This window comes from Dermochelys coriacea, chromosome 3, assembly GCF_009764565.3.
Source record: "Dermochelys coriacea isolate rDerCor1 chromosome 3, rDerCor1.pri.v4, whole genome shotgun sequence".
Lineage (NCBI taxonomy): Eukaryota > Metazoa > Chordata > Testudines > Dermochelyidae > Dermochelys > Dermochelys coriacea.
Genome location: NC_050070.1, coordinates 158,913,821 through 158,932,357, shown reverse-complemented (window position 1 = coordinate 158,932,357; position 18,537 = coordinate 158,913,821). Strand labels below are relative to the sequence as shown.

Sequence of the window (18,537 nt, the reverse complement as noted above, 5' to 3'; positions counted from 1 at the left end):
CCACATTTCCAATCATCTGTCTTACAGTAGGATATAATGATGTAGGAGTAATATAGCACAAAGGTATGGTGCTGTATATTTTCAATTTGCCTATTTCTAACTTCAATGCCAACATTTTGTGGATAGTCAGTTTCATGGATGTTCCTTCATAGGAAGTCATTTTTCCTTTGTGTGTGTGTGTGTGTGTGTGTGTGTGTGTGTGTGTGTGTGTGTGTGTGTGTGTGTGTGTGTGTGTGTGTGTGTGTGTGTGTGTGTGTGTGTGTGTGTGTGTGTGTGTGTGTGTGTGTGTGTGTGTGTGTGTGTCTTTTGAACAGCAACAGAGGAATGAAAAACATTTTAAAATAGGACAAAATAATTGCCAAAACCAGAATAATTTGGCAGGGGAACTCAGGACAGGTGGGGAATCTTGTGCCTTGCCCGACTAAGAGGTGAGCAAGGGACTGGGAGAGGGGGATCTCCCCAACATTAGAGTCTACATCTGTGAGGAATAACTTTTACCCCTCTATATTTGGTCATCCTTAAGATTTTTTTGTTGAATGTTTTTAGACCCTGTTTGAAGAGGAAACAGATTCTGCTGAAAAGAAAAGTAGTTTTGGATCCTGTGTTTTAGAACTCCACTGACTGTAACAACTTGAAACAGCATATTGTGACATTCTCCTGGGAACCATTTTTAAATTTACCAATTGTTGTGGAGAAATGAATAAAGTCTTTGCACAAAGTCTTCAAAATATTGATAATCAAAATGTTACTGTGTTGCTGTCTGTCATTGAGTTGCAATCCTACTATGCTGAAAGATGTCTTGCCAGCATGCCTTACACAAGGCAAATAAGCTATGGTCACCACTGCTCTGAAAAATCCCAGTGAAATCATAGAATATCAGGATTGGAAGGGACCTCAGGAGGTCATCTAGTCCAACCCCCTACTCAAAGTAGGACCAATCCCCAATTTTTTTGCCCCAGATCCCTAAATGGCCCCCTCAAGGATTGAATTCACAACCCTGGGTTTAGCAGGCCAATGCTCAAACCACTGAGCTATCCCTCACCTCCAAATGAGATGTGTAATATCGGATAGCCTTCCAGGTAATATTTTTTAAAAACTGAAGTGGTTGTATACAGAATGTGATGATTATTAACTGATTTGCTGTGTCATGGTTTTGCTTTCATCCATCCATGCTTTAGTTATTGCTAGGATTAGATTGTTATTGGCAAATGTCTGTAAACATCAATTTTGCTGTCCACCCACACACACACACAAATTGACAAAAAATATTTCCTCCTTAACAACAGAAATTTACAGACAGGAAAAGAAAGAAAAATGCTGCTCGAGAATGCAGAGTTTGTATATTTTGACATGATCATGACAATTTGTATTTTAACTGTTATAAAGCTAACTTTTTGAATCTCATCATCTACTCTCATTAAATAATTATTTTCAGACCCTCCTCCATAATTTCCCACAACTGTGAAAATTTACATCAATCAAAACAGAAAAAAATGCTTAAAAATAAACATTGATATTATCCATCAAAATTATAAATAAACATTGAATTCTGCCAAGCCTAGTTATTGCTGAGAAAGAACGCGGGAAAAAACTGCAACAGCATTCCTTTTTCTTCACTGAAACACGATCTTGTGTATTTGTCTACAGCGATCATTCACCTTTTTTAACACAATATTTTTGGAAGCTATTAAAAAAAATGTAGTTGATGCAACCATAAATACAAAGGGATTTTTTTTTGTTTTGCTTGTTATACAGCACTTTTATACCTTCATTCTACTACAAAAGAAATTTTTCCAGGTGTAACAAAAGCAATAAAGTGATGATAAAATATCACCCAACACATAAGCCTGCAAGTAGTCACATTGAAGTTATTGGGACTAACCATGTGCTTGAAGTTAAAGGTGTGCACGAATATTTTCAGGATCAAAGTTATTCCAAAGATTTCCAAAGAATTCACTCCATTGTTGCATTAAAAATTCACCTTACAAATTTAAATTTGTAAGGTGAATTTTTAATGCAACAATGGAGTGAATTCTTTGGAATTCTTTGAATATTCAAACCACTGCCCCAAGTAGTATCATTCATTCACATAAATGCATTATTTTTTTCTTCTAAGACCAAGATCATTAAGAAGATCAAAAAAAAAAAAAAAAGAACATTACAAAGAGGAGATTTCTATTTTAAAACTGTTCTTTATCTATACAGCAGTAAGGTGCAGTTCAACGGATTTCACAAGTTGGTTGGCTGGTCAGTTCTCATGTTGTCAGCTGAACAGTATAGAGGTCAACAAATGTCTTATGTGCCTACATCATGCTCCATCCTGAGCGAGGCAGAAGAACTAAAAGCTGACCATATAAATTCTTTATATAGCAAATATATATACCTTTCTACCCAATATAACTCTGAAGAATTCTCAGATATGCAAATAAATTCTTTGGTTCTCGTTTGGCAGATGAAACAAGAGTTAGCCAACCAAAGATGATCTTCAGCCAAAGATGATCTGATTCTCTCATTTCAAGTCATAGAATCATATAATATCAAGGTTGGAAGGGATCTCAGGAGGTCATCTAGTCCAACCCCCTGCTCAAAGCAGGACCAATCCCCAACTAAATCATCCCAGACAGGGCTTTGTCATGCCTGACCTTAAAAATCTCTAAGGAAGGAGATTCCACCACCTCCCTAGGTAACACATTCCAGTGCTTCACCACTCTCCTAGTGAAAAAGTTTTTCCAACCTAAGTTTTGGTTCAATATCCAACCTAAACCTCCCGCACTGCAACCTAAGACCATTACTCCTTGTTCTGCCATCTGGTGCCACTGAGAACAGTCTAGATCCATCCTCTTTGGAACCCCCTTTCAGGTAGTTGAAAGCAGCTGAAAAATCCCCCCCTCATTCTTCTCTTCTGCAGACTAAATAATCCCAGTTCCCTTAGACACTCCTTGTAAATCATGTGCTCCAGATCATTTTTGTTGCTGTCCACTGGACACTTTCCAATTTTTTCATATCCCTCTTGTAGTGTGGGGCCCAAAACTGGACACAGTACTCCAGGTGAGGCCTCACCAGTGTTGAATAGAGGGGAATGATCACGTCCCTCGATCAGCTGGCAATGCTCCTACTTATACAGCCCAAAATGCTGTTAGCCTGCTTAGCAACAAGGGTACACTGTTGACTCATATCCAGCTTCTCGTCCACTGTAATCCCTAGGTCCTTTTCTGCAGAACTGCTGCTTAGCCGCATGGTCCCTAGTCTGGGATTCTTCCATCCTAAATGCAGGACTCTGCACTTGTCCTTCTTGAAGCTCATCAGATTTCTTTTGGCCCAGGCCTCTAATTTGTCCAAGTCGCTCTGTTTCCTATCCCTACCCTCCAGCATATCTACCTCTCCTCCCAGTTTAGTGTCATCTGCAAACTTGCTGAGAGTGCAATCCACGCCATCCTCCAGATCATTAAAGAAGATATTGAACAAAACCGGCCTGAGAACTGACCCTTGGGACACTCCACTTGATATCGGCTGCCAACTAGACCTGGAGCCATTGATCACTATCCATTGAGCCTGACAATCTAGCCAGCTTTCTATCCACCTTATACTCCATTCATCCTGCCCATACTTCTTTAACTTGCTGGCAAGAATACTGTGGGAGACCATGTCAAAAGCTTTGCTAAAGTCAAGGAATAACACGTCCACTGCTTTCCCCTCATCCACAGAGCCAGTTATCTCATCATAGAAGGCAATTAGATTAGTCAGGCATGACTTGCCCTTGGTGAATCCATGCTGACTGTTCCTGATCACTTTCCTCTCCTCTAAGTGCTTCAGAATTGAATCTTTGAGGACCTGCTCCATGATTTTTCCAGGGACAGAGGTGAGGCTGACTGGCCTGTAGTTCCCAGGATCCTCCTTCTTCCCTTTTTTAAAGATGGGCACTACATTAGCCTTTTTCCAGTCGTCCGGGACCTCCCCTGACTTTTTTTTTTTACACTGTTTTTTAATGGTGAATAGACAAAATAATACAAATACCATGATGAAAAAGAATTCACTCCACAGAAGTTGTTAAATTCATATTTTGGTACAATATTCATTCATCTACACTCCAACATAGAACAGTAAATAAAACAAACTTAAAATTTACATTTGTATTAGTTTACGATATTAGTCCTTCAAAATATTCTCCAGTTTGTGAGTAACTAAAATAATCTGAAAAATACTGAAACCCGATAACAAGCAGCTAAAACATCCTCAATTTTTATGATAGCAGTAAACCTGTACATGAGACATTTAGAAGAGACTACAATAATGCTGAAAAGGAAACAGATATCATCTATAGAAATAAATTAAGATGCCACTAGGACACAGTAACCCCAACTCAGTTGTGCATATTTATATTATGTCAGAGTCTTCTTCACAAAAATGTTCCTTACATTTTTTTTTATACTTTTGCTTTCACAGTTGTAACAATAATAAATAAAGATTTAAGGAAAAACTGAGCTGATTAAGCTGCAGATCGAAGTTTTTCATTATAATAAAAACTGCGCTACCAATAAATTGGGCAACATATCCCTTTTTTAATGTGTGCAGACCCATCATATCTATTACCATATATACTCATTCATTAGCACGTTCGTTTATAAGTCGACCCCCCAAGATGGATAGGTAAAAATTGTATGACCCCTTCATAAGCCAACACTATATTTCAGGGGTTGGCAAACTTTGGCTCCCAGCCCTTCAGGGAAAGCTGGCGGGTTGGGACATTTTGTTTACCTGGAGCATCTGCAGGCATGGAGCCCCTCAGTTCCCTGTGGCTGCGGTTTGCCGTTCCCAGCCAATCGGAGCTAAGGGAAGTGGCGCACCACTTCCCACAGCTCCCATTGGCTGGGAACAGTGAACCGTAGCCACAGGGAACTGAGGGGCTCCATGCCTGCAGATGCTCCAGGTAAACAAAACAACAATGTTAGATATTCAATTCAATGATTTCATAGAGTTTAAAAATCATGAAATTTTCGTGTAGACCCATCTATAAGCCAACCCCTGCTCTTTGATGCATCACTTTTTTACCAAAAATATTCGGCTTATGAATGAGTTATACAGTAATTATTTTTATATACTGCACATGTCACTACTGCACAGCATGACAATGCTTCCACAATTAAAAATCAAACATCAATTTAAAAAAAAACCTATTTAAAAGGGTAGACGTGCAAATTAAGGCTGTTAAACTCCAGCAATAAATACATATTTAACACAAAGGCATTCAATTCAGGTCATAGATCTGCCTAAATTCTGTATCACAGGTACTTTTCAAATGTTTATTTTATCACAAGAAAAAAATAATATGCTCAAAGCACATATTAAAATACTGAGAATCAGAAAGTTTTCCTGCCTTTTTCTCCCAAATGAAACACAATTTGCAAAACTAGCACATGTTTAACAGACTATCTATGATAAAGAATGGAAGCAGCTCTGTGCTCAACGAGTATATTAAGGAAAGAGGCTAGATTAAAATTAGTTCTGGCAGGCTGCAACTGAATATATAATGTTTTCTTAGTAATACTGCTAGTCGTCAGAACATATTTATAGTTTTTACTGGTCCATATTACTCAGTGAGGAAATGGAAAACCTGTGCCCTGATCCTGTTAACAGATACACACAAGCAAAGCCCTGAACCTGTGCCAAGACCAACTGAAGTCAAGGGAATGCTGCAAGATTGCAAGAGGCTGTGCTAGTGCATTTAACTGCAGTATCATGACCAAAGGTCCCAGTTCTGCAAGTCCTACATTCACGAATTTCCTTTACCTTAAGGACCAAATCATACATGCTTTTCTCCAGTAATTTTACTGAAGTTAAAGTGATTTCATCCGTGAAATGACCAGGAAATAGCCTTTAGTTGAAAACTGGGATTTAAAAAAGAAAAAAAAACATAACACCTACTAATGACAATGCTAAACAGAAGTAATGGGGTAGTAAGACTTCAAAACTACCAATTCGTGTGTATCAAGTGTACTTTGCAAGACAGGAAAGTAAATACAATAAGGTTAGCAACACAATTCAAGTATGCTAAATTTATTTTTTAAAATGACAAAGATTTAGTAAAAGCTTATTATCCTTTATTAATTTTCCTTCTTGAATCCTATATATTACCTAACAGTTAAATGTAATATGAAAGATTAGATTCTTTCAATGAAATTTATGATGGAAATACATTTTAGACATGTACATCAATTTAAGTTTCAGCATTAGCATGCAATAATTCATTTTACTATGAAGAGTACCAAACCACTCCCTTTTTAAATGACTAAGAAACATAACAACCCAAACTTTTCAGAACAAAACCAAAAGGCATTCCAATTACATTTCAGACATACTTCTTAACATAAACGTATTTAGATACTTTCATCTGCAATTATAATCTTCAGTTCTATGCAAATTGATTTTTTTTTAAGTGGCTTTTCTAAGTTATACAGTGGCTTTCTGTTCCCTTCTGGGACTTTTGTGGTTAAGCCCCCCAACCAGCAGGAGGAGACAGTTCAGAATTGAAATTATGCTTCTCTACTCTTTGCCAGAGCCCAGCTGGGTGAATTTCAAATCAACAGGACCATTCCAGTTCCAAAATTTAAAAACAATAATCAAGATTAAACAAACTTTATATCTAACTCTAATTTCATAGTAGGAAAAAAAATTACTGCTATTTCATTCTGTGAATCAGACCAGGATTACTGGGACAAAGTAAATGACAAGATTATAGAAAAGGTACAGTAATATAATTGCAAGAGCACTCCCAAAAGAAGAATAGTCAGATTACCGGATACCTACTGGTCACAGAAGTCTGCCCAATAATTGCAGACTCATAGAAAGAACAAAGCAACCTAGCATCTTGAGATATTCATGGCCAAATTCACTAAACCCCCCTGACTAGTTTCCATACTATAAACCTCTATGCACAATAATGCATTTGACAAGGTTTTGATGCATATGGAGATTCAATTTCAAACATAGGGCTAACCATTGCACACACACTATATCTGTATTTCAATATCAGACTAAAGCCTAAAATCACTTTAATAGATATCTAAAGGAACACTCACTAAATAGTTGTCATCCTGGAAGGCATAGTGCAATGTTGTGATCCACTGGTTATCTCCATTCACTAGTACATCCCTCTCTTCTCGAAAACAGGCTGTCTGAAGGGGGAAAAAGAATTCTTTAGTTACAATAAATGTATGTCATGAAATGGCAATCAAATACATAGGATGACATTACAAGGTACATTTATCCCCCTTCAGTAAAAGGCATTTAATCCACACTCCTGACATGTTGAGAACATGGGGCCAGCAGTGTATCAACACTTTACATCTATTTCGAGTACAACTGTACTTCCTCGTTATTGTTCTTGGGATGAAGACAGAAAAAAAACAGACTGTTCTGCTCACTGTCTCCAGATCACAGGTCAAAATCTGCTCTCAGACCTGTTCATGGGGAAGTCAATGAGATTATATTATGGTATCCGAGGGCAGAACTAGCCCTACATGTGCACAATTTCTTCTGTGAGCTATATATGTTTCTATTATAAACACTCATTTTCAGGATTTATAACTTGTCCAAAAAATTACAGCCCACACAACTGTACTGCAAGATTGTTTGATTCAGTACAAAACAGTGCTGTCTTATCTACAGCAACAAGACAATGTCAGATTCTCACCCCAACCTCTGTATTTTCTGCATTGAAAAAATACAGCAAGATTATTTATTTTAATCAGAGCTGCTTCTCTGTGAGACTATTTGCATTATATAATTTATAAGCACAAATATATTTATATAAGTACCCAAACACAATGACCCCTATAGTAATGCAGCTGAAGTCCACAGGAGTAGGATCTGGCTCTACATATTATGGGCTTATTTCATAGCACTGTCACTCCAGGTTTACACTGGTACAGTCATATTTTATATATGCAATATTTTTCTAATGATTATAAATAAAGTAACCTCCAGCTACTTCCATCTTCCCCTCAATCTGTTAGTCAAACTAGCTGATTTCTTTTTGGCATCATATTTGAGGGTTTGGCCACGTTAGAATTAAGCTGATGGTGAGACATCCAGGAGGACATGTTAGAGACAGGTTGAGATGCAAGATGGGATTGAAAGAAGCATATTTGCAAGTCATTGGTCTAAAGATGGTAGTTGAAATCATGTCAGCAGATGAAATCACCCAGTGAGAAGATATAAAGCAAGAAGAGGAGCAAGCCAAAGATGGAGTCCTCCAAGATCCCACACAGGGTAGAAAAGGGGAAGAGGAGAAACCACCAAGAGAGGCTCAGGAATTGCCAGAGAGGTAGGAGAACCACAGGAGCACAGAGTTGTAAAAGCCAAGGGAGAGAATGGCTGAGAAGGAGAACAAACAGTGTCAAAAGTAGGAGACAGATCAAAGTGATCAGAGTCCTTGAGACTTGGCGAGGAAAATGTCAGTAGCAATCTTGGAGAGAGCAGATTTGGTAAACTAGAAAGGAAGGATGCCAAACTGAAGAGGATCCAAGATGTAACTGCAGGACAGGAATTCCAGACCACGGTTGTAAATGATCTTCAGTGAATTTGGAGTGAAAGCCAGAAGAGGGATAGGGTGATAGTTGAAGAAGCAGATGGGGTTTTTTAGTTTTTGAAGATGCAGAGACCAGGACATTCTTGGATTTTGAGTGGGAGCTGGCTAGAAAAGGATGAAAGAGAGAAGGAGATTAGTGGATAGATGGAGATTTGGAGGTAAAGTGTAGATGAGAAACTCTGCCAAGATATACTGTAAATATTCTGCTACTCCAGATACACATTTAATCAGTTTCAGATAATTTCATCATCTTATACCATATCCTGTGTCTTCATATTTAAGCAATAGCTTAAAGAAAAATCAAACCTTTTCTTCCTTTTTATTTTTTCAACCTCATTTCCAAAAACAGCCAAATACCAAAATGAGTATGACAGGTTTCAGAGTAGCAGCTGTGTTAGTCTGTATCCGCAAAAAGAAAAGGAGTACTTGTGGCACCTTAGAGACTAGCAAATTTATTTGAGCATAAGCTTTCGTGAGCTACAGCTCACTTCATCAGATGCATTCAGTGGAAAATACAGTGGGGAGATTTATATACACAGAGAACATGAAACAATGGATGTTACCATACACACTGTAAGGAGAGTGATCAGATAAAGTGAGCTATTACCAGCAGGAGAGTGGGTGGAGGAGGAGAGGGGGAACCTTTTGTAGTGATAATCAAGGTGGGCCATTTCCAGCAGTTGACAAGAAGTCTGAGGAACAGTGGGGGGGGGGGAAGAGAATGGGGAAATAGTTTTACTTTGTGTAATGACCCATCCACTCCCAGTCTTTATTAAAGCCTAAGTTAATTGTATCCAGTTTGCAAATTAATTAAGTATGGTTATTGTTGGCAGTGAACTTTGGAGAGGGAGAAACGAAGAGTGCAGCTTAATGATTTTTGCGCAAAGCTGAAGCTACACTTATAAGAGCAACCAAAACACACCAAACCTTGTTTTGACGACTAAAATGAGCAAATGTGAGACAGAGGTCGGAAAGAAGAAACACTTACTCACTTTTTACACCTGAATAGTAACACTATGCAAGAGAGAATAGGAATGACTGACGCAAGATTCAGTAATAAAATACACTGCACAATAAACAAAAGATCTTTATTCAGAGTCAAATGAGAAATAGCATGAGAACAAAAAAAGAATATGGGGGAAGAGTGGTTTGGTTTTGTTTTGTTTTGTTTAAGTCTTGCCAGAAATAGAGAACAATGAGAAACTAGAAACTCTTTGTTGTTCCCACAACATAATGACAAGTAAACAAACTGCATGTTATTACACAGATGCATGGAGCTAGTTTCTACAATGAGTCTATCTAATATTTATTGTGCCATCGTATCTGACACAAATTCACAAAAGATCTTGCATTCCTTGAGCACAAAACGCTCCTGGATGTGGAGGAGAATGCCTGGAGCTGGCAGCAATTTTTACCACAGTAGATCACATTTGAAATTTTAATAGCCTGGCAGAGAAAGCAGAAGCAGCTCTCTCACCAGTACCACTTTGTCTTGGGCTCCTGATCTTCTCATATTACTCAACCTCTCCCTGGATCCTCAGCCCCACTTCACTAAGCTCCCTCTGGATGAAACTTTTCCAAGTACACAAATCCTGAGGCTTACAGTGTGGATTCATTTTTAGGGAAGATGTGTATCTAAGTCTCTTAGATGGCTTTGACAATCTCAACCTACACACATCAAAAGTAAATGTTTAAAATGTATATGTATAAAAATAAACATTTATTTTAGATGTATGAAATCTGCTTTAACTTGTAATATCCTTGGGTTCCTTCTAGTCTAGATAGAATAAACAATACTATTGGGTGCCTCTCCCCAGCCTATCTGGCCAAATTTTCTTGTACTTCACTTTTTCCTTGACCTGTCTGGCCTCCACTCGGTGGACAGCTTCTCTTGGACTGCCAATCCTTCCCTTCCCCACTTCAAACAGTCCCAATGCTTTCTGTGGGTCTACTACTAAATTATGTAGGGCCATCAACAAATAATGGAGCTCATTATATGGTAAATTATGCAACTGCATAAAAACAGGCCCTTGAAAAGTTATCTACAGGATGGGTCATGCGGTGCTCCTACTCTCCCAGCTGATGAGAAGGCCAACAGGACTGAGTGACAGCCAATTAAGACAGATTAATTTTTCCCCTTAAAGGATAAAATGAAGGAGCAGTAAGCAAATTTAGTACTAGATTTAAGACCCAAGGTAATATGACAAATATGACTAATAGCTTCAGTGTACGTTACCAAACACTTGATAACGTTTGTAAAGTGCAAAATTATTGTACATTAATCTTAATCAATAGATCTTCTGCTGATCTATTGATCAGAACTATTTTATGAACTGTTGGATCTTTAGCACTCAATGCTCTACAACACTTAATCTCTTCATATTAGACTACACCAAAAGCTTGTTTTAGTTAAAGTTCTAGAATGAAATGCAGTATAAATAAGCCACACATGATGGAATTCAGCTGCATTTTTTGCATTCCAATTTATTTCTATCTTGGTGTTTATATTCTGATGATCTCCAACGCGCTCAGTCAACTGTTTAATAAGTAAGATTAAAGGGAAATCCATTGTGTTTCTAGAGAGCATTTCCAAAGAAAAATTAAGACCAAGTGTTGATTTATATGGCTCCTGCATGTTTTATGAAAATTATATCACATTAAATGAACATAAATGACAGAATCATAGAAATGTAGAACTTGAAGGGACATAGAAAAGTAATCAAGTCCAGCTGCTTGTGCTGTGGCAGGAACATGTAAACCTAGACCGGGATCGGCAACCTTCGGCACGTGGCCCATCAGTGTAATCCGCTGGTGGGCCACGAGACATTTTGTTTACGTCGGTCATCCACAGGCATGGCCCCCCGCAGCTCAGAGTGGCCACAGTTCGCCTTTCCCGGCTAATGGGAGCTGTGGGAAGCAGCAGCCAACACATCCCGGCGGCCCTCGGGTTCCCACAGCTCCCATTGGCTGGGAACTTGTTTCAGCTCTAGCGGTGTTTCCCCCCAAAGTTAGATGAAATTACAGTGTGTAGTATGTTTCATTATTTCAGCATGAAAGCAAGATCAGATAAATCAAAACTAGAAATAAAACTCCATTATATTTTTAAATGTACCCTCTTAAAGCCAGTTTAAAAATTGTATTTCTTTCCATTAAAATAAGGTTATAAATAGTTTTGAAATATCTTCTCTATGCAAGGTATTTAAAATACCCTTCCCACAGGTCCCAGTGGGTTTCTTGAAGTCTGCACAGCCAGTCTAAAAAGAACTACAGCTTTATTTTTCCACTGGTTTGGTGACCAGATGACAAAAAATGGAAACAGAACCTTCTGGAATTAAACTGCATTACACAGTGTGACCTTCAATGCCCCACATACCTGCAAATGTTGTTCTTTTCAATTTTTGCAGTGTGTGCCTGCCCTATTATTATAATAACAACAATAAGATTTAGTAGTGTCTACAATATATTGCACAAATACCAAAGTACATGTAAAAAGCTTATACTATAAAAATACAACACAGGGATGGACGATAGGGAAAGGAGCACAACAGAGAAAGAAAGCTATCAAGGGCTAACTACCATGTTTTGATAGTCAATATCTCCCAAATACACCACAATCTAGGCACAGTCAGCCAATTGATTTCTTGTATGGATCAGTAAGCCAATAGAAGGCATTTGTCAAACTAAGTAACATTACATATAAAAAGTGTTAAAAATATTTAGGTTGCAAAGGCAAGCATGCAAGTTAGAATATGATAGATTTATGATTGCTCTTGCAACCTTAGTTCAGCATCCTGGTGTGTCCAACCTGTTCACTGAATTAGGCAGGGGCCTTGTGGAAAAAATTGTATGGGGTCATGTAATTAAGGGTCATAACCATACATAAGGGGCCAAATTAAGGTTGCATGGGCTACTGTTAATCTGACATTTTCCTTACTTTTCAGTTCTTGATTTTGCAACCTACATAACATCCTTGTAATGTAGTTTTTGTACTTAATGTCTTAGGATGTTTTAAAGAACAAAAGTAAAAACAAATTCTGTTACGTAGAACTGCAGTAACCTCTTCAAGGTTTGAACCCTGAGTCTTCTGCACTGTAGCAGAGACTTCTACCACTTGAGATACAGGACTAACTACATTAGCTGGAAGATGTTATGCCAGACTTGGGGGGAACTGCTGGCACCATGTACAAGGGTTAACTTTTACTCTATGCAATTGAAATGTTACACAAGCACACATATTTACGGAACATACTATGTTAAAATAATTTAAGCCCCTAAAATAAATTTACAACAAAGCTGGTTTTACTGCTATAATTTATCCTTTCCTACTTTTCAATAAACTGATATCTGTGGGCTGGTCTACACTGAAAATTTACATAGCTATGTCTATCAGGGGTGTGAAAAATCCACACCCTTGAGGGATATAGCTGTCAACCTAATCCCCAGCGAAGACAGCGTTAGGTCAATGGCAGAATTCTTTCATCAACCCAGATACCACCTCTTGGGGAGGTGGATTAACTACAGCGATGAAAGACCCCAACTGTCACTGTAGCAAGTATCTACAGCAGTGCAGTGTTGCAGCTGTAATGTTTTAAGTGTACATATTCCCTAAATCAACTGTATTTGTATCAGTATAGTTAAAAAAAAAATCACATAATAAGGGCTGCATTCCAAACAGGAAGAAAGCACCTGAAGCATAATAGGGTTATAAGGATTAGCCAGCATGGGTTTGTAAAGAACAAATCATGCCAAATCAACCTGATTTCCTTCTTTGACAACGTTACCGGCCTAGTGGATAGGGTGGAAGCAGTAGATGTGATGTATCTTGGTTTTAGTAAGGCTTTTAACATAGTTTCACATGACATTCTCATAACCAAACTAGGGAAATGTGGTCTAAATGAAATTACTATAAGGTGGATTCACAAGCACAACTGGTTGAAATACTGTACTCAAACCCAATAAGGTTCACTTTCATTTTGTTTAAAGAGGAGAAAAACTATACAAACTTATCCAGATACCCAAGACATGCAACTTGGTTCCATGGAATACAGACTGATGTTATATGCAGACAATGTCCTTTTGTGTATATCCAAACTACAAATCACTATTCTAACCTCCTATCACCAATTCAAAAATTTGGAGCAATAGCTAGTTAAAAAATAAATTGGGAAAAATAAAAAATATTACAAATCTCCTGGTTGTCATGTTGTGGGGCTTTTTCCCAAAGGAATTTCCATAGGCAACCTGATGTAATAAAGTATAAAAGTACCAAGAAACTTTAACAAACTAGTGAAGATAACTTTAGATCCTGTACTCTTTGAAATAAGTAATGATACAAATAAGTGGCATCTTCTCTCCCTGAGCTATGGGGAAGGTCAATACAGTAAAAATGAATATTGTTTAGGCTCCTCTATATTCTAAATGGCCTACCTATATATATATCCCTCTTTTCATTTTAAAAAATTTACTAACATTGTTAGAGCATTTCTGTGGGGCCCTGGTCAACACATGACTATCATTTAAAAACCTCCAGCTCCCTAATGTCGAAGAGTGGTTTGTGCTCCCAGACCTACAAAATTACTATTATCCTTTTCATCAGGTCACAGATGTCAAATTGGTTCCAGCATGCTAACACCATGATACCTACATACGTGGAAACTGGACGGGTATTAATGCATCTAACTCCCTCAGCAGGAAAATGAGTTTTTCTTTGTCTGATAGAGAAAAATAGGATGCCTGCATCAGTGACTATGCAAAGGGTCTGGGCTGTCCTAGCTAAGAGGTATCCATTTCAGCCTTGCTGTGCTCCAAAAGTACGCATCTAGGGTAACCCAGATTTGAAAATTGGGAAAAAACCTGGAGAAACTGGCTGAACAGGGGTTTGATAAGGATGTCTAAAATTAAAGAAACAATATAACCGGCCATCCTTAGTGGAGTGACTGTACTAACAACTAAAACACTTGCCAACTTATCAGTTTGATCTGGATGCCCTAGGACTGCCACAGGCCTCAGAGTTACTAAGAACCCCTGGAATGTTCATACATTCCCCAGGCCCATGTCCACTATGTATGCTTTACTAATGAAGAGGAACTCCAGCAGTCTGGAGTTCTTTGTGAAAGCGTGGGAAAGGGAATTATCACAGTCCTTAAAAGTACCCCAATGGCAGAGCATATTACAGAATGTTAAAAATGCTTGTGTGGATCTCAGGCTATGCCTGATACAGAAAAATATTTTATTCAAAATGTACTAGACTCAACAGAGGTTGCACAAGCAAGCGGTTTGTTGATGCTGTAGTAAAGAAAATGGAATCCTGATATATATGCTATGGACTGTCCAACAGCTAGGCAGCTGTGGAAATAGGTGGACACAAGAGTGAAATTAGTTGTTGGCTTCTGCAACCAAACCTCAGTTGAAAATTATAATCCCAGGTTACGTATCTACATGCTGGTTTTATCTCCACCACTAAGATTTTGGCTCAGAATTTAACAAAAAGTGGAGGAGTAGGTTTATGCCCAGAATAGAGTAGTGGTATTCATACCTTCTGCATTAGCAACAAAAGAAATAATAACTTATTGAGACTGAGAGCAATTATATGAATTAGAAGAAATTTTGAACCTGATTCTTGATATACTTGGATAAAGAATGCTGAGATAGCTCAAATAATGCCAGGGTACCATTGCACCTACCCTTTCTGCTTTTTCTCTTCCTCTTCCTGTACTCTCTCCCTTTTTTTTATTTTTTATTTATTTGGAGGGCGGGGTTGGTTACCCCCAACTCTAACATGTTAGGCCTGTGTAATACTGTCTGATTTTGTACTGTATGGTCTTTCAGCTTTGACCAGTTATAAAGTTGTGTAATTGCATACATTTATTGGATATCCTTGGAAAATGTGGCTTTGGGTAACATATACAAGCTATAAATCTACTACCTTTTTGTATTTTTATTGTTTGTTTCTTTATGAAAATTCATCAATATTTTTTTAAAAGAAGAGTAACTGAATAAAGTCCTCACAAGCAAGTATATGAACACTAAAAACATTTCTGTAGTCTTACCTCAGCTCTCTTCAGCATCTCCCATTTATTCAGTATTTTCATGGCAAATACCTTATCTGCATTTTTCAGTTTTACTACTGCAACCTGGAAAACATAAATTGCAGATGAATAACCTAAAATAGGAAAATAAGTGGTTGCCAGAATAATCCTTTTTTGGAAATATGTAGATGGCTGAGTTGCTTTAATTTATTTTTGTTGTGATAGGATTTTGGACTCTTTGATTTATAACTTCACTCTTTGTACATGATGCCGTACCAAGCATTCATCATCACAAACCATGAAGAGTAATTTCACAGCTGTCCAGGGTATTTGTTCTGTAAAAGTTCTTAAATTCCCCTTAAGCCTCCATTACATAAAAGTATATCCTTCTACATTACAATAGCTGATCACAGCTGAAAGATGGCACTTCTATCAGTACAGCACTTCCTTCCCCCTCTATCTTATTACTGCCATATCATCACTGGATATGTTCCCAAAACTTGGAACAGTTATTGAACCCACTCTCTTCTATCACTGAACTAAATGGCTGCAGCGACAAACAAGAAAGAGCTCCTGGTAACGTAGTAGTCAGGTCCCAAAACCAAGAAACATCAGAATATCAGCTGGTACAACAAATCATTTACTGGAGATTTGCTACAGGATCAATCTTCTAGACCCATTTCAACAGGGGAACAGGGGAAGCTATAATAAATAAAAAATAATTAAGCATAATACTCTGCACTCCTATACCATCTTCCATATGAAGCTTTCACTGAGGTCTCTTTACACCCCCATGAACTAGGAGAATATCATCATCCCCATTTTATGGATTGGAAAACTTAAAAATAGAGAAGTTATGACTCTTACTTAACATTTACATTAGGTATCATAGGTACATTTGACAATTTACCAAGAGAAAAAAACCCAAACTCCTTGTCCTCAGGATTTTACAATCTACATTAGATACACTATGACAAAAGCCAGGATGGGATCATATCAAGAAAGAGGAAGGGCAAGTGGGAGGTGGGGACGTTTATACAAAACAAATTTATTATTTTTCTTGTTTTCACAATGTAGACATCATAGCTACAGTCCTGAATTCCTTAGTTTGGATAAGACATAAAAACAAAGAAAGTCTGAAGCAAAGCTAACAACAGAACCCAGGACTCAGCCTCCTGAGCCACAAAATTAACCTTCAAATATGAAAAGTTCAGTGCTTCATAAATTTTAAAATTCATACATCAATCTACCCCAATTCCCATTCACTTGCAACGAAAGGCATGCTCCCAGGGCCTAAGAATAGAAAAGACTGTTTTTGTTTTGGTTGCAGACCAGGATGTTGTCTCACAGATTAGCATCATCTTTACCCTGCAGGCTAGTGACAACATACATACATACGCTATTTTATATATGGTTGAACTCTACACTTTCTCCATCTCTTTCATATTCAGCAACCTGGCTACATGCTAGAGAAATAATAACAGGAAAGAAAATGCAACAGATGCTGACAGCTTGATGAAGGAAATGTCACACAAGGCTCTTTTCAACCCTTCTTCAAAGGTGGCACCAGCTGAAACAGCTTCATCAAGCTAGTATAGGTGCATGTTAAACTCCATTTACAGTTCTTATAGAAGTCTAAAGCAGAAACACTCTCTTTCTCTTGCTAAACTATAAATTGGGTGGAACAGCTATTAACTCCCAGAGGTGCTATGGTACATTAATCAGTCCTGCCCTCATCTCACCCCCTTCTGAAAATAAAATGCAATTCAAGAAGAAATGAAAAGAGAAGAAAATACAAGGATATCAGACCTAGCTGTTGAAACTAGTTTCCAAACTAAATTTTTAAAGACTATCCCCAATAAAGGTCAAGCATATGAACCTAGGTTCCCATACACAGATTCATTAAAAAAAAATATAGATTCTAAGGCCAGAAGGGACCACTGTGAACACCTACTCTGACATACTGCATAACCAGGCATAGAACTTCCCCAAAATCATTCTTGTTTGAACCACAGCAGTTCTTTTTAGAAAAACTTCCAGTCTCGAGTTAAAAATTGACAATGATTGAAAAATCTACCACAGACTTCAGTTTAGATTCATATTCATAAAAGACTTTCAGGTCCAGACTTGGGATTTCTCAAGACTTGCTCAAATTTGGTACTGAAAAAGATTTAGATTCCTTGTCAGTTTCCTTAGCTGTCCCAAGGTTCTAAATACAAGTGTTGAAACTTGTTTCAGTTTTACTCTGTTGCTGCTTGAGAAATCTATGAGCAATTCCAAAGGCAGTGGAGCTGGATGTCTCATTCACGAGACAACACTGCATCAGTTTATATTTTTTTTCATATTTGGAAGGTGACCTTTACAACCATAAGGGCTCGAAAGTTTTTCTTTTGTTTTAAGAAGAGATTAAATTCTGCAAAAATTAACAAGTAAAACCCCTTCATTTACCAGGGAACCCTTCTGCTCGGCACTAGTAAAGAAGTCAGTGGACTTTTCAAACTCTGTCAAGGAGTTAGGTATTTCCAAATTGGCCCATAGTGTTGGAAGTGGCTGCTAATGATCCAAGGTCTGAGCACGTCTGCTACGATTTTCAAGGAAGGCTAAAAGAGTTAGGTCTCCAACTCCCATTGACTTTCAATGGAACTTAGGCACCTAACTCCCTTTGATCCCTTTGAAAATCGCAATCATTGCATGCAGAGTGATCTCTACCCCAGCTGATCTGGGAAACAAGAGGGCATTTATTGTCATTTTGGGTTTTTTGGTAGCTTCTGTTAGAAAAATACTTGAGGAAGCAAAGAGAAACATGTTTACATATAGTTAGAGATGAGAAGCCTAGCTAATAAGGGGCAGAAGCAGTTGGACAGCATGCCAGGCAGCACTGCTGTTTGTGGGAAATATGTAAAACTGTTGGAAGAATGAAAG

The 18,537-nt window shown here is 37.9% G+C and overlaps 1 protein-coding gene across 1 annotated transcript in view; it reads right to left on the bottom strand.

Annotated features, from left to right (window-relative positions):
- Positions 1 to 18,537, bottom strand: part of CDC42BPA (CDC42 binding protein kinase alpha) — a 328,701-nt gene that overhangs the window by 198,605 nt on the left and 111,559 nt on the right. Inside the window, 2 exon segments of the mRNA XM_043511659.1 lie at positions 7,077 to 7,172; positions 15,637 to 15,720. Coding sequence (XP_043367594.1) covers positions 7,077 to 7,172; positions 15,637 to 15,720 — 180 coding nt within the window.